Source organism: Terrapene carolina, unplaced genomic scaffold (assembly GCF_002925995.2).
Source record: "Terrapene carolina triunguis isolate 2854851 unplaced genomic scaffold, T_m_triunguis-2.0 Scaffold69, whole genome shotgun sequence".
In the NCBI taxonomy this organism is placed as follows: domain Eukaryota; kingdom Metazoa; phylum Chordata; order Testudines; family Emydidae; genus Terrapene; species Terrapene triunguis.
Genome location: NW_020664420.1, coordinates 45,198,179 through 45,214,573, shown reverse-complemented (window position 1 = coordinate 45,214,573; position 16,395 = coordinate 45,198,179). Strand labels below are relative to the sequence as shown.

Sequence of the window (16,395 nt, the reverse complement as noted above, 5' to 3'; positions counted from 1 at the left end):
ATTTATCTTTCCTTCTTTTTCCCCAATAGAGAGCACAGGTCCTACGTCCATTGAAGTTAATAGAAAACTCCTTTTGACTTCAGTGGTCTTTGGCTCACACACAGAGAATGATGGAAAATAATGTGAATGTGTAGAGCTGTTACAATTCATGCATCTTTGGAAGCAAGTTGAAGAGTTGAAACCCTTGGATCTAATAATATCGCTTTATTTCTTGAGCAGTTTTTTTACACATAGGATGTTGTTCCAGTTGCAAATTTAAGTTTTTGAATACGTCAAACAATGGTGCCATAATGGTCAATAGTCATTTGAAACAAACATTGACCTCAGTCATTTAAAGACAAAATTCTTTCCCTAAAGGTATTTGCCTTGGTCCATCTCAACAAATTACACATCTACCCCGATATAACGCTGTCCTCGGGAGCCAAAAAATCTTACCGTGTTATAGGTGAAACCACGTTATATCGAACTTGCTTTGATCCGCCGGAGTGCGCATCCCTGCCCCGCCCCCCCCCGCCCCCGAGCACTGCTTTACCGTGTTATATCCGAATTCGTGTTATATCGGGTCGCGTTATACTGGGGTAGAGGTGTAATTGCTTATCAATGGAACTTGAAGAAAGATGAACTAACATGAATTCTAGACTTGCCAACTTTAATGTGAACTAGCAAATCAGAAAATAGCCTTGGAGATGGGTTCTGTATCTAGCTGCAAAATGTTCTGCACTCCAGACTTAAAAATATTATTTTTGCTCCAAGTACAAGCAAACATGCCAATGAACTAGAAAAAGAACTTCCCTAACTCTTATTTCCATATTGTTGATCAATTACACTGCTTTCATCTAATTAAGAATTAGATGTCTTTTTGTTTTCATCTAATGCATCTTTCTTTCCCCCAATTTTGCATGAAGATCTGCATGGGTGGGCCTATACACCAGCACAAACCCCTTTGTTTTCAGTGGGGCTCCTCATTGGTATAGGATTCTGAAGGTAGAAAGGTCCTTTCAGGATCAGACCTATAGTTCATTTTACCTTGTGATCTACGTCTTCCACAGTAAAAAACTAAATTTTTCATCAGCTCTGTGGTGTGAAATTTTTGCAGTGTTTTTTATACTTGATAACCATCAGCACTGGGTAAAATATTTTGAAATTTCAACCAATATTTTGCAGAAAACTTTTTAAAAATTGCAATAAAATATTATTTTTCATCTGTCTGTATTTATCATTGTTGGCTTATTTAATTTTTCAATGGGGAGAAAAACTAGGGGTTATGCTAGTACCATGCCGCTTCCTGCAGCCCCCATTGGAGGCGAACCGCGGCCAGTGGGAGCCGCGATCGGCCGAACCTGCGGACGCGGCAGGTAAACAAACCGGCCCGGCCCGCCAGGGGCTTTTCCTGAACAAGCGGCAGCCCTAGTTTGAGAACCACTGGTTTAGTCCCCCATGCATTCAGTCTTTGGCATCTCTGTTAAAGCTTCCTTGTCCATACTACCGCGGTAAGTCAATGTAAGTTACACTACTCCAGTTACATGAATAACGTAACTGAAATCGATGTGGATTAGGTCGACTTAGGTGTCTACACTGCACTGTGTCGATGGGAGACGCTCTCCCATTGACTTCCATTACTCTTCTCAGAGAGGTGGAGTACCGGAGTCGACCAGAAAGTATTCTGCTGTCGATTTAGTGGGTCTTCACTAGACCCGCTAAATCAACCCCCGCTGCATCGATTGCAGCAGAGCCTATCTACCAGTAAGTGAAGACATGGCCTGAGTGCCAGTTGTCGTAGGAGTACCTGTCCAGTAGGAACAGAACTAAAACCACTATTTCATTTTTTTATAGGACACTGAAAAGCCAATAGATATTACTTTTCTACCTTTTGCCCGGTGTTCAGGTGAACACAAAAAGTGAATTTGTCAAAGTTTGACGGGAATGAAGAACTTCCAAATATGCTGAAAATTTGCTCTCAAAATATCTTTCTCATCTTGCCAACAAAAAAACAATCTTTAAAATGAACTTGTGGCTATTGTGACTTAAGGAAAAAATCCTACACTGTTTTAACACAAACTAGAGTCAATATATTGATTTATATATTGGTTTACCCTAGCTAAAAATAAAACAAAACCCATCATATGTGAGCTGCACAGTATTCAGACTTTTGGACTCAGTCAGAGCTTTTTTTCACTAACCAATACCATTTTTCCATTTCCTGACTGTTCTTTGACAGTAGCAATTGAGATTTTGATCATCAGTGAATTTACAGCAAAATAGGTTGTCTGTCCAAGCTATACTCACTAGTGATGAAATAAAAAGCTACCCCTCTTCAGTGATGTCCTACTGTGTGAAATAATATGATTTACCAAATTTATCTCAACATCCAATGTATGCCAAAAATGCTAAGTCAGAAAGGTATTTAATTTTAAAATGTTAGTAATTTTGATACAACTTTAGAGCAAGGCTGCAGATATTGGGTGTGCAGCAGATTAGCCTATGGGTAAGATCAGTCAACTGCTGTGAACCAAAGCCATCTGTAAAAAGGAGTTTTGGGATGACTGAAGTCAATAGCAAGACTCCCATTGATTTCAGAGTCTCACCCATGGAGTGGACTGAAATATTTGCTTGATGTTTCAGTCTTATTTTTGCAGTTTAATATTAGGTGGATGAGAAAAGGGGCTGGGGGGAATTCAGGATGGGATTTTCAAAAGAGCCTAGGTGAATTCAGAGCTCAAGTACTATGCTGAGTCAATGGGACGTGTGTTCCTAAATCACTTAGGCACTTTTTAAAATCCCACCCTCAATGGCTAGCATTTAGCATTTGACTGTAATATAAAAAGAAAAAATGTGTGGAATATTTTAAATGTAATATGGAAGAAAATTATATATATTTCGAGTAAAATAATACTTATATAAGAAAATGTTAATATTTAAAATGGTGGTAGAAAATTAGAATATATAGTGGGTCCCTGTGATGCTGCTCTTGAAGGCAATGGGAATTTTGTTATTAAATGTAATGGGAGCAGGATCAAGTTCTGTCAGAGTATCCTTGTATTTGAAAAGAATGAGTAATATGCACCTATTTGGAATTAAAGTTGAAACTTTTAAAATTATTACTAATAACTAATTAATGATTAATGAGATGACTAGGCTAAACAGAGGGATGGATAGTCCAACAGTCAGGATGTTAGCCTCGTACTTTGTAGAGCCAGGTTCAATTCTTAGCACCACCACAGACTCTTGTGTGACCTTAGGGCCATCTTTTAAAGGTATTTAAGCACCTAAACATACAGGTGGGCATTTAGTGGGATTTTCAGAAGTGCCCAGGCACCTAACTCCTATTGATTTCAATGGGAGTAGGTACCTAGGTGCTTCTGAAAATCCTACTAAATGCCCACCTGTATCTTTAGGTGCCTAAATACCTTTAAAATCTAGCCCTTAGTCTCTATCTGCATGTTTCCCATCTATGAAATGGGGAGCATAGTATTTCCCTGCCTCACAGAGGTGTTGTGAGGATAAATACATTATAGATTGTGAAACACTCAGATATTATGGTAGAGGTGACCATGTAAGTACCGTAAAGAGAAATAAATATAACAATGCACATCCTGTAGATGGCTAGAGGTCAAATTTATCCCTGGAGTTAGTTAGCTCATTTCCCACTGACTTAACTGGTAGTTTCACCTTCTTACTTCATTTGTCAATTTGGGGTAAACTTTCACCCTACAATCTTACCAAATTTTAATCCCTATTATCAAATTTCTCCTGTATACCTTGACTCAGTCCCCTTATAAAGAACCAAGAGGCTCTTGACTCAAAAAGCTAAGTGACAAGACCTTAATCACTTGAGATACAGTTAAATTCTCCCATCAAAGCACTTTAAACCTGCCTCTCACAATCTTCCTCCTGTTACTCAGACCCATGCATGGTCCACCTTCTGCCTCTTCCCCTTGCCTTTGCCCTCCTTGCCTCTCCTACTTCTATATCTATGTCTCTGTATTCCTTCAGCCTCTGGACGTGTTTTCTTACAAGTTTCCTGCTCTTTACAGAACATAGTGCTATAGTAGAGGGTGCCACAGAGCACATGTGCAGGATTGGAACATGTTAGCAGTGTGAACTTTAAGTTGGAATTGAGTTTGGTTTGTCTTCTGATTTTTGAACTCTTGTGTTTGGCAATGCTGGCATTTGCCAGTTGGGCTGTATTACATTAGATTGCTGCATCACTTCTTGGGGTCCAGCCCCAGCTAGCCAGATGTTCTGAAACTGTGGTTGATGAAATACTGGTGGCCCATGGAGCACTTATAGTGGTCCACAAAGAGTTGGTTGGTCACATGATGCTGGTTCTCTACCTTATGTCCAACAGCTAAATCACATTCAAAGATGCTAGAAATACATTATTTCTTAATATTAATTTTTCATGTAGGCAGTTGTAGTGCTGTAGTTGCCAGAGGGACATTATGAATAGGAAGAGAGACAGTCCAGCAATTGCAAGTAGGAGGGGAGAAAGTCCACACTATGGAAAATGTTTGTGAACCCTTGCTCTAAGCAAAGCTGATGCAGTCATGCAACACTCCCAAGTTGGCAAATTGACATTATTTCAGCATGACATGTTTTCTGTTTCTGGTATCCGGGATAATGATAAAAAGTACATTCCTGACCCTCAAAGGAGACAGTAAACTTACTAAAATACTGTTATAAATTAATTAAATTGTATTATTTATGCAATTATTGACCCGGTTCTTTTTGGAGACCTTTTTAAGCCTTGCAAGGAGTAGCTCCTAGCTGAGAAAAAGACTCTGCTGCAGGATTGGGAAACTGTCCTTTCCTAAGTCAGAATATTTTCCAATTACTTTGGGAAAATATACATCTTTTATCAACTCTTTTTCTTCCATGAGTTCGTATTCACTAACGGCAACACGGGCATAAATAATAATTTTTATTTCTTACATTCTAGGTTTTCCAGGGAAATTTTGACAATGACACACACAGAAAGAATGTCATTGACCCACCAATCTATGCACGGCACATAAGGATCCTCCCTTGGTCATGGTATGGCAGGATCACTTTGCGGTCAGAGCTGTTGGGCTGCACAGAAGAGGACTGAAGAAGATCTCTGTTTGACAACACAATTCTCTATATTCCTAAAAGTATCTCTGTAGAAGAAACTGTGCAAAACCTGTAGGAAGTTGAATGGGTTTTTCATGAAAAAGTGCTCACTTTTTGGTAGGCGGCTAACTGTCTTTTGTAAGGAGGTCTAAGCCTGCCCTTTAAAGGATCCAACCTGATTCTGCCCTTTAAATCTGTTACAGTATTGTCCCTTTCGCTGTGCAATTACCTTTCTCGTTTTCTTCTGAGTTGTTCACACTGGTTGAAATGTGTTAGGGGAAGAACAGCAGCATCCTTTTTACAAGGAAGGAGAAACGGCATGAAAAAGATCATTTGCAGCTTTAGAAACACTGGGCTGACACATTGTTTGCAAATCGCACTGTCATCTTACTTGCAAAAAGAGATACTGCAGCTTTTAGCAATAAGTTTTCTCTGGGATGACTGCATTATATTGTTTCCCTTGTGCCTATCAGACATTGTCAGTATTTATGACACACATTTTGGAAGATACTCTGTAGTATATGGTACTTGTGATGTTGCAAACTACCTTTCATTACTTTTTATTTAAACTACAGAGTCCATGCAACTGCATTTTGTTTCTATTCAGTTTACTTTATGTTATGCATGCTGTGGACATAGTCACTGTCTTTTTTACATTAATCTCATTGCTAGCATTGTTTTCTTTAAAAGAACTGACCCGTTTGTACATGGAACAAAATCTACTATCAGTATATTACGGAGTTAATGACTTTGTTAAAGCAAAGTTTATGAATTCAGTTTGCAATTTTATTTTTCAAGAAGGTGGAGATTAGACACTGTGGACCAAATTCAAGGCCCAAGTACTTTTAGCATGAAAATAGATGCACATTTCTGCTGCAAAAACAGCATTAATAGGCGCCCATATTCTGACTTGCTCAGGGGTGGGCATGCAATCTCCACAGAGCTGCCCAGGAGATTACTTATCTCAGAAGCCTCCTTAGTCTTAGTGAGGGAGTGTGCATGTGGGATCAGGGAGTAGATGCTAATATACACGGCTCACTTTTCCTAGCCCCGGCACTGCCCTGGTATGCTCCCTCTATGGTGCTGGCCAGGAAGTTCCTGCAGAATGAGAACAAAACAGTGTCAGAGGAGCATGTAAATGTTGGGCTCTTCAGATCCCCTCCTGACTATAGCATGTCAGTGAGTAATGTGAGGGCTGAATTTGTCCCTGTTTGTTCACCGTATGCCATTGTTGCCCCTTTTCGATCAAGTGGCTATTCAAAGTTCAGGGCCCTGGCCACTGGGGATGTTCCAGTAGGGAGTAGAAATTGATGTAGACTGATATTTTCTTTGACACAATCTTTCTTATTTAGAAGGAATGTACAAGATCCTGCTTCTCCGAATACAGGAGGAATCCGAATCAGAAACAAAAGAATAGTTTCTTAGCTTACAACTCCAAGCCTCTTTAGTGAACACCACACCCACAAACCTCTCTCTCTAGCTTTTTTCCAGGGTCATACACCTTGTTCACAGGCTGCTGTTTGGCATTCTTCCATTTTGCCTGTGTCTCTCCGTTTCTGTTCTCTGTGCTCCCTTCCCTCACACACACAGACACTTCACCCAAACCAACGCTCACATAGCCCTTTTATCTTGGTGAGGAGGAGGGATTGTGATTAATTTATCCTTACAGGTTATGCTAATTGAAGGGTGTATTCACACCCATCCACCTCGCTGGGCTTTTTAAACTAAGCTCATAGCAAGATTTCACCCATCTCGTTACATTATTCACAGAATTACTTCCTTTTCTAGTCCCCCCAGATATGTTATATTGTGTTAACAACATCCTATTCAGATAGGACCCAATTCTAAGGTATCGTCTGCAGGTGCATAAGGACAAAAGCTGCTGAACAGCTGCATGTCTGATGCATGGAGGAACAAACTCAGCCTACACAGGGAATGCTGTAAATGGGGCATGTCAGGAATATAGTCCACGGATAGCACGTGACCCCAGAGCACTGTAAGAGGGGAGCGGCAGGCCTCCCCCTCCTATTGTGTAGTAGCTGGATGCAGCCCAATGCACATGTTCCCAGTGATGTGCAGGCTAGTGTCCATTATGCTAGCTCTCTGTGAAAGTTTCACATGAGCACATCCCTCTTGAAGCCTGTGAGGCAATGTATGGGTAGAGCATAAAACTGGGAATCAGGAGACCTCTGTTCAGATGCCAGCTCTGTTGCTTATTCATTGTGCAACCTTGGGCAAGTCACTTTACTTCTGCCTCAGTTTCCCTATCAGTAAAAGGAGATGATGATACTCACCTTTGTAAAGCATTGAGTTCTTCAGATTAAAGGTACATGCCAAGTAGTATTATGTTATTACTTTACTCTCAAGTTCTTGGAGTGGGGAGGTAGTTTAGTTATCTAAACTAACATTGTTTAGAACATTGGATAGCTGATTATTTTCCCTGCTTTAATTTCATAACATGCTGATGTAGATATGTAGTGCTGCATGTTTTAAACAAATAATGCTGAATTTCTGTTTGTCACCATTACATTTTATTGAAGCTATAACATCACTGAGATATGAACCTGGGCCTGCTTCCCAGATATACAAGTAGCCGTCCCATAATCTGCAAAGGGGAAAATTTTACTTCAAAAACAAAACAGTTTGAATTTCACAACCTGCATATAATCTCTCATTCTCCACAAAGAGAAAATTTCACTTTGAAAGACCTTCAAACTTTGTGGGGAATTTTTGAAACAAAAATGTGTTACTGATTTGTGGAGGTTTGATTGACAGCACATCTCCAATTACTTGAATTTTTAAAAATAAATAAAAATTACCTAACCCTCATGCTGTATTTATACAAGTATTTATTTTATAAGGCTTAGACATGGATTTTCAAAGATTTTAATTAAGAGTCCTCTAAAGGTAAAAGAAAGTATGTGTAAGAAATGTTGAGGTCCTGTGCAACACTGCTAAGTTTTTGTTTATCTTTTTTTTTTATTTGTGCTGCATAACAAAAGCCACTAGACTGTTACTGTCTCGTCTGTAACTGTGTTAGCAGCATTCCTTAATGATGTATATATGGAGTGGTCTTCAATTGTAGTGAACAATTTTAAAGAGAAAGTCAATCATAATGGCATTTTTAAAGAGCAAAAACTGTTGGAAAAGGGGGGACTGGTATATAGTTAAATTACATACTGCCCATGTTTTGCACTTTAGGGTCTTCACAAAAGAGTTGTTGGGTGGCACTGTTTGAATTTTTTCTGGCCTGATATCTAAAGGGGTCTCAATTTAGCCTCCTACTTTGTGAGCACTAATTTGTACCTGCATTTAATTGTAGGTATAAATAATAGCATATAGACTTCTATCTTACTTTGCCCCCTAAATGAGAGGCCATTTCTGAAAGTTAGTTCTCTAAGTCAGCAATTTGTTTTAGTGTTGTTTTTTAATTTAGTTGCCATGTTCATAAGTAATTTTTATATGTTTACTAGTACTTTACATTTTTAAGTTTGGATTTGAATTAATCTGTCTTGGCTCAGTGATTAATTATTTTTCAATTTCACCAGCACATAAAAAAGCAACATTATGTTACAGAATTTAGACTTTTCTCTTATTTCATAATATTTCAGAGTTGAATTTTTACATCTATTTATTTTTGTCAGCCTTCCTCAATTCATTCTTCAGAGCCTGAAGAGAAAGCTCAGTACATTGTGATAGTGCTCTGTAATGATTTAAAAATGAATCATATATGATGCATTTACATTTTCAAATGCTGTACTGGGAATTTTTCTAGTGACATCATTTGATTTTTAGTTGCCGGAGAGCTTTCTTTAAACTGCATTGTACAGCCAGCGAGCTAAATTTTGCTCCAAGTGATAGCTGTATAAAACTGAGATAACTTCACTGACTCCTATGAAGTTACTTCAGATTTAACATAGCAACTGAGAGCCAGGTTTGGCCCATCATTTAAGAATTTTTTCTTTTAACTTTTTTTTAACCCCTTTATCTGCATAAAATTAATTGACACTAAGGAACAAATTCTACCCTGATTCTACCATTTGCCACTCTTAAAAGCAATGGGAGTTCCATACATAAAAAGAGCAGAGAATATGTCTTTCTAAGAAAGGTTGGAAAAACATTCTGAAATAATCCTTAATTTTTATATAAATTGTAACAATGACACCAAACTGGAGTGCAATTGTTTTCTTAATTAAATTTCACCCTGAACCAGTTAAATATATGTAGGCTGGCTTCACCTTTCTATAGCTCTATGATGTGCTATATAGCCTGAGAAATAAAACAAGGCACAAAACTTAGTTTGATCTATGTTCTATTAAGGGCTTATCACGTCAACTGATTCTGATTTTTAGGTTGACTTTCTCTTTTGGAATGACTGCATACAAATTAGTGTGAGTTTTGAAGACTAGGGATACTAATGAGTGTATCTTTGCTATACAACAAATATGAAATATAATATTCAGTGCTGGCTTCTGATGTGTCAGTAAGTACAGAAGTAACTCAGACACAATGACCTTTGCAACCTTTGAAGCTGTGTAACATTCAAATGTTTTTTTGTATATACTTTAATCATGTAGGATGATGTAAAACCGGTATGACCTTGTCTAGTCTTCAAACTTAACAATAAAACTTTTGAAAAATGAGTACATTTTTGTAGCATTTATAATGAAATACCTTGAAGAAGACCCAAGTTTTCTCAGTCTGAGTGACAGTGAATGCAGAATACAGATATGATATGATATTTTGTTGAATTCAGTCTTTGGCTCTTTGTGGTAGGTAAGTTTGTCCTTGGTACAACCAACTATTGTCTAAAAATACTCTATTCTTTTACATAAAAAATTCAAAGGTGCAAGGGAGACTAACAATTCCATAGCTTACTGCTGTTTGGATGGGCATCAGAAATGTATAGGCACCATCTAGTGTCCTATAAATCAAATTTGAATGGATATGTGTCAATCACTCCCCCTCACTTTCCCATCCATGGGTTAGTGAAATGGTAAGAAGATAAAGATACTGATTCGAGTGTTCAATCAAAACTCAAATTTAATCTGAATGGAAATGTTTCTAGTGTTCAAAAAAGTTTGGTTGACCATGTCATTTATGCTTCTGCCTGAGAATGGGAGTAGAAATGACAAAATACTTTGAGAAAAGCTGTTCTCTACTAATTTTGTACATTTAAGAGATTCAGCTGAAGTATCAAATTCAGGTGTGTTTATTCTAGCAGAAGTGAACCTCCAAACTTTGGCCATTTACCCACCTCTATCTACAGCCATATACTTCTATACAAATATAGATATGCTTTGTTTTAATATATTGCAGTGGATGAAAAGGAGATTTCTGTGGAAGGAAATACAAGCCATGAATATGCTACATACGGAGAACAATTATATTATCTCTGTTGCAAACTTACATTCTGAACACTAATAGCATAATAATCTTTCAGTAGAAAGGTCTGATGTTGTGATGGCTTACTGGCAATATATCACTATCAGTATTCAAAAATAAGCAAGGAAGTAGGTGCATACAGAAAAGAATGTATACTGTAATATTTACCATATTAAATCTATTTGGCTTTTAATTATAAATGACACCTTTTCAGGAATGTGAAAAGTAAGGCATGCTCCTTCAGAACAAGAAGTGAAAGACTTTTTGTACCTCCTCATGGGGTGTTAAATTAAAGTAATGACAAAAAATAATGAATAATTCTTTTTAGAACAATAATGCTTTATCACTGTCCATCCTGCTACACATGTGGCTAATATACTAGAGAGATTAACATGAAAGTCAGCATACTGTTTCATTATGAAAAATGTAGCCTTCAGTATCTATGTTGGTAAAGACAAAAATCTGTATTTGAATTTTTAGATTAAAAACAACAGGTATGTACTTTGATCAGATAAGTCTCATAAAATCTGGGGGGGTGGGGAAAACATAAATGAGATAGTAATAGCAGGACTTGGCGCAACACACTTTCACCTCTTTTTTTACAAAGGTTTTTGTTTGGAAATACACTTTACAGTGCAGAAAACGGTGATGAAGTGATACTGTCAAGTCAGTAATATAAAGCGTAACAGAGAGACATAAATGTGCTCATTTTTATACATTTTCTTTGTATACCTTTACACCCAAATTATTCTTTGATCTATACCAGGACCAGCATTTGGTGGAGATTTAGATAAATGCTTGAGTAAAACCATTATTTCAAATGCAAGAATGTGGAAATATTCTTTGGTCTCATAAGTTAACTTTGTAAGACTGTATATGAGCAGAACACAATTTACCATATATATATTAATAGGCTTTAGAAACATCCTGTCTCAGTATAAATTAGAGGCAAGAATAGCCCCGTATAATAGCATAACCAAGAGAACTGCCTTTGTGCAGTCTGTTCATCATGTTAATACTCCTGATGCTGTCTCCTTTGCTGCTCTAACAGCTGATACATCATGGTTATCTGAGGTTTTGCATCAGGCAATAGGTCAGTGGACACGTTTCTCATCTTCACATGACTAGATAAAGAAAATCAGCCTTCAAAGGATGGTGTAAAAGGTCAGTAAACATTTGCATCAGACTGGAAAATCAAAAGCAGAATAAAAGGAACATCCTGAACTGTATTGAGATTCTGGGCCATTGCAAGAGGTCAATATAGAAACTGTGGTATGGAATGGTATTTTTCTATTGTCTTGTTCACAATAAATGCAGTTAAGCACAGAAACTGTCAGACATAAAATACATGAGCTTAATGTTGAAGGAGAGCAGGGGGTGGGGATGGGAAGGGATGTTGTTCAAAGATGCTAAAAAACAGTGAAACAGTTCAACCTTATGAAAAACTATTAATGCTGCTTGAGTTGTGTGGTGTGTACTATAAATGTCAGCCACAAAAGGTAGACCCTCTCTGGGGGTTAATTTCTCTCTCTCTCTCTCTCTCTCTCTCACACACACACACACACACACATCTTTCCTTGCTTGTTTCCATTACATGTGTCCATCCTATTTTTCTTTTGAAGTATATTCCCTTTTGCCTTTTTCAACTTGCAAAATAGTGTCCTTATGTTGTGTGACCCACATTAATTGACAAATATCAGGTTACAACTTGATTAGAAGAGGCCTTTGACACATTACCTTGGAAAAAGCTATTGAAACTTGTTACAGGTGTTGAATAGGGCCATATATACACATGTTCTGTAGACTTATACTGTACAGTTTTCATGAATGGGAAAAGCAAACAGGAAGCATATGGGGCTGTCCCCATCAACTCCTTTCCCTTCCCTTTTCTTTCCATTTAGCTTATCCACTCCTAAGTAAACCCACCCTAAAAATGCAGGAGAAATTTGTTTAGTTCTCGTTAAAGAATTACTTATATAAATCCAATGTGCATCAGCAGACCCATTAACTGAGCAGAAGAGACCATTTCATTCCTAGCCAACCTTTTGATGTTGATAAGATCAATGAAGTTGCAATGAAGTCAATCCTTGACCTTCTACTTTCTTCTCTTCCTTTCAGCAGAATAGAGAAAACAAGGGTTTGTCCTATGTGAACTATGTTCTTTCCTGTGGAAGTCCTGTTTGTAACTTTCAGAATTTATGTTGCACTGTACAAATAAAAGCACTTACCACCACATCCAGCCATAGCACTACAACTTTCTTCTAGATGAAATTATTGCTAGGGCTCATTAGTGCTGCATATTATTAAGGTAGCCCCAGAAGTCCTATTATAAAACCCAGTTGCTTCACTGTCTGAGCTGAAATTTTACATGGCAGATATCTGCCTCAGACTTAATAGTTGTTTATTTTTGGTGTGGAAATGGTTCAGTTATTTCCCAGACCAAAGCTGGAAAAAAGTATATTGTTTGCTTGTTTGCTCATGCTAAAAAAATTCTGGTGACATTTTCTTTGCACAATGCTGGATCAGGGACTTGAAATTTGGCAGGCGGGTGGCCTTTGTGTCAGGAATGTGCCTTTCATCATCCCTGTGAAAACCCACGCAAATTTGGCTAAGCTATAAGCCTTTAAATCTCACTTCATACATGCTCAGTAAAGTCTTCAATTTTATCAGCTAAAATCTCTGGATTCCATTCTCACTGAGCATGCAGAAGTCTCTCTCCCCTCCTAGTGCTGACTTGACTCTGTATGCACCATCTCCACAGAGTGATTGAGCATTCTCCATCCCCTCACAGCTCCTCCATGTGAAAAGACTGCACATATGCTAGAGGAAGCAACTAAGCATGCTCACTCTAGCGCAACACTTAAGGAGGCTCAGAAGAACTTTCCATGTAATTGCTGCTCCAGGCCCTGGTGGGGCCAGGCGCTGGAAATGAGATCAGGGAGAATGTCTGTAATGTGCTTTCAGTGCCAACCACTGCTGCCATTCAAATGCAGAGGGGACAAAAACTGGAATGGACGAAGGAAAAGGAATAGATTGAGACAAGGAGGCTAGTGATTCTCAGACTGGAAGGGGGGAGAAAAGAAGACTAGGACTGGAAGCTGGTGAGAGAAATGGGAGATTTCTCAGATCAGATGAAGAACTGGGGATGAAGACTGGGAATGGCTGGACAAGGAGAATGGGACTAGGAACCGGTGCTAAGGGGAACAGGAGCAGGGGGAGGAGAATTGGTACAGGCTGGGCAGAGAGACTGTGACAAGGAGCCAGGGACAAGGTGGGGTGAATCATAGAAGTGTAGGACTGGAAGGGACCTCAAAGACTGAGTCTGGCTGAGGAGCCCAGGAAGGGGTACTGGAACTGATAGCCAATGGCAAAGGATGGGAGAGACAGATGGGACAAGGAGCAAGGAAGAGGGAGCTGAACAAGGAGACCAGAACTGAGTGTAGAGAGAAGAGACAGGGAGCTGGGAAGGTGAGTAGAGACTCAGGGCTCAGACAGTGAGCCCAGAGGGTGGCACTAGGACTGATTTGGCAACAACACTGGGAATGGGATGAGAAACCTGAGGAGTGAAAACCAGGACTTGGTAAGCAAGGACAATAGGTGTTTGGTAAGGAGCCAGGGGTTGGGAAAAGACAGGACTGGGACTTGGACAGGGACATTGATTGGGAGAGAAGGGATCAAACTTGGGGCAGGGGGGGTGGGCAAAAGAGTCTGTGCGCATTAGAGCACACTCCCCTCCAGACCCTGGAATGGAACCCAAGATTCCTGAGTCTCGCCATCCCTCTGCTGCCTTTCAGCAAATAGCTGTGAAATCCAGTGGGAAAGCGCGGTGTTAAAGCTGCAGAGTCAACCATTTGAAAGCTAGAAAATCCCAGAAGTAAGGTTGCCTGTGTGCAACCTTAATTGGGCTTCCTTGTGGGAATGCATTTTGCTACAGTCTTTAATCACATGATCACATACTGTTTTTCCCACAGGACTCCTGCCTCAATCAGCACAGGACCTGCTCTGTGGATCCGTCAGTATTGTGTAGGAAAAGAAGTTGTTGTCTGTAGGATCTCTGCTGCAGAACTTGGAAGGTGTTTAGTATTATTATTAGTACTGGTGTGAGCAAATGCAGGTCCGCACAAAAGTGAAGGCCCCCCCTCAGCTCAGGATTTCTGGAGACAAGGAAAGAGAAAATCAGATTGGAAGTGGGGTCAAAGGGATTCAGAGGGAAACACCGAGCAGAGAACCCTGGACGGCGCCCACTGCTCTTCTAAAGGAGTCAGTGGACACTGCCCAGAGGAACTCTGCCTAGAGGCCTGAATGGACAAGAGAATGGAAATGGACCTCACAGTCACAAAGCCTCCCCCCCCCCCCCCCCCCCCCCCACACTTCTTCCCCCATTGGAAGATGTGTAGTGAATGAGGCAGGGGATTGCAGGAAGAAAAAGGAGGGTCTCATGGTTAAGGCAGTGGAATGATACCCTGGGGAACTGGATTCTATCCCTGCCTCTGTGAGTTGCTGTGTAATGGAGGGTAAGTCACTTAAACCAGACTTTTCACAGGAGGTCATTGAGTGTGTGTTCTTAATTTGTTGGATGCCGAACCTGATACCCTGCGATCTGATTTGCAGAAGTGCTGAGCACTCATGGCTGCAACTGAAGTGCTATATAATGCTAAGTGCTCTGAAAAATCAAGTCCTCAAATGGAACATCCAAAATTAGTGGACACTTCTGACCTTATTCTCTCTCTCTGCCTCAGTTCCACATATATAAAATGGGGATATAAAATCTGAGAGAGAGGTTGTGAATATAAATCAATGTCTGTAAAGCACTTGGATATGATAGTGACGAGCTCTGTAAAAAACTCAGAAGGAAATTAATAATTCTGTCTTCAGAGCAAGGTTTGAACAGTGGCCAGTAAATAAGGCCAAGGGCAACACTCTGAACAACACAGATAAAACAAATATTGAATAGCTACTCTTGAAGTGAACACCATCCTTCCTGTGCTCCAAATGAGGCAGAGGGTCATGTAGAAAAATAGTATGTAATTAAATGCATATGCAGAAGAGAGGCAAATTAAGGCTGCCTGCGCACAACCTTAATTTGTCCCCCTTGTGCATATGCATTATGATTTCCTTCTTTTTAATTTGCAACCTGAATAATATTCTTTAAATATAGGATTTTGATGGGTAACATAGTGAATAAAATGCCTGAAACATTTTCTGGACCAAATTCAGTCCACCAGGACAATATCAGTGAACTTCTAATAAAAGTATTAAGCCTGGTGCCAAGAGAGCAGTGGGGGCTGGGATTCAGTACAGAGACACGGGGCTTTTGCTTGTCCTCCAAGATTCGTTGGCTTTGTGGGCTGAGCCCTCTCGGCTTCTTTTCCAGGAGGCTGGAAAGGAACAAAGCAACGTCCATCTCAAAAGGGTAGAATTCATGGTAATTGGAAACTTGCAAGAAGTACCTCATAGAGTTTCCTGCCCCTTTGTGGGAGTAGCCCATTGTAGGGGATGGAAAGGCCCTTTGTGTTTTCAGTAGCTACTGGGGCTGTTTGTTCATCCTAACAATGTGCCAGATCCTGCAAACCCTGCACAGTCCTTTCCAAGAGCCAGATTGTGAAGACTTTTTTCACACTGGTGGGCAGTTACCAACCCAAACAATACCACTGAAGTCACTGGGCCTACTCAGGTAACTGCCCACTGATATGAGTGAGGGACTCATGATCTGGCTCCTTGGCTGCAGAATTTGGCAGGCTACAGATGAACACATATCACTAAAATTTGAGATATTTTTGTGTAGATTAAAGGCCTCAGCACATTCACAGAGATGGTATATGCAAAATACAGGCCCGATCCTCAGCTAACTTGGAGATATCCCAATTTACTACAGCTAAGGCTCTGGCCTTATATATCCAGTTGGATAATTATTACTTT

The 16,395-nt window shown here is 39.6% G+C and overlaps 1 protein-coding gene across 1 annotated transcript in view; it reads left to right on the top strand.

Annotated features, from left to right (window-relative positions):
• EDIL3 (EGF like repeats and discoidin domains 3) overlaps window positions 1-9,734 on the top strand; it is a 434,555-nt gene extending 424,821 nt beyond the window's left edge. The window contains exon 11 of the mRNA XM_024216158.3: window positions 4,940-9,734. Coding sequence (XP_024071926.1) covers window positions 4,940-5,089 — 150 coding nt within the window. The 3' untranslated portion in view covers window positions 5,090-9,734. The remainder of the gene's footprint in view (window positions 1-4,939) is intronic.
• The last annotated feature ends 6,661 nt before the right edge of the window (window positions 9,735-16,395 follow it).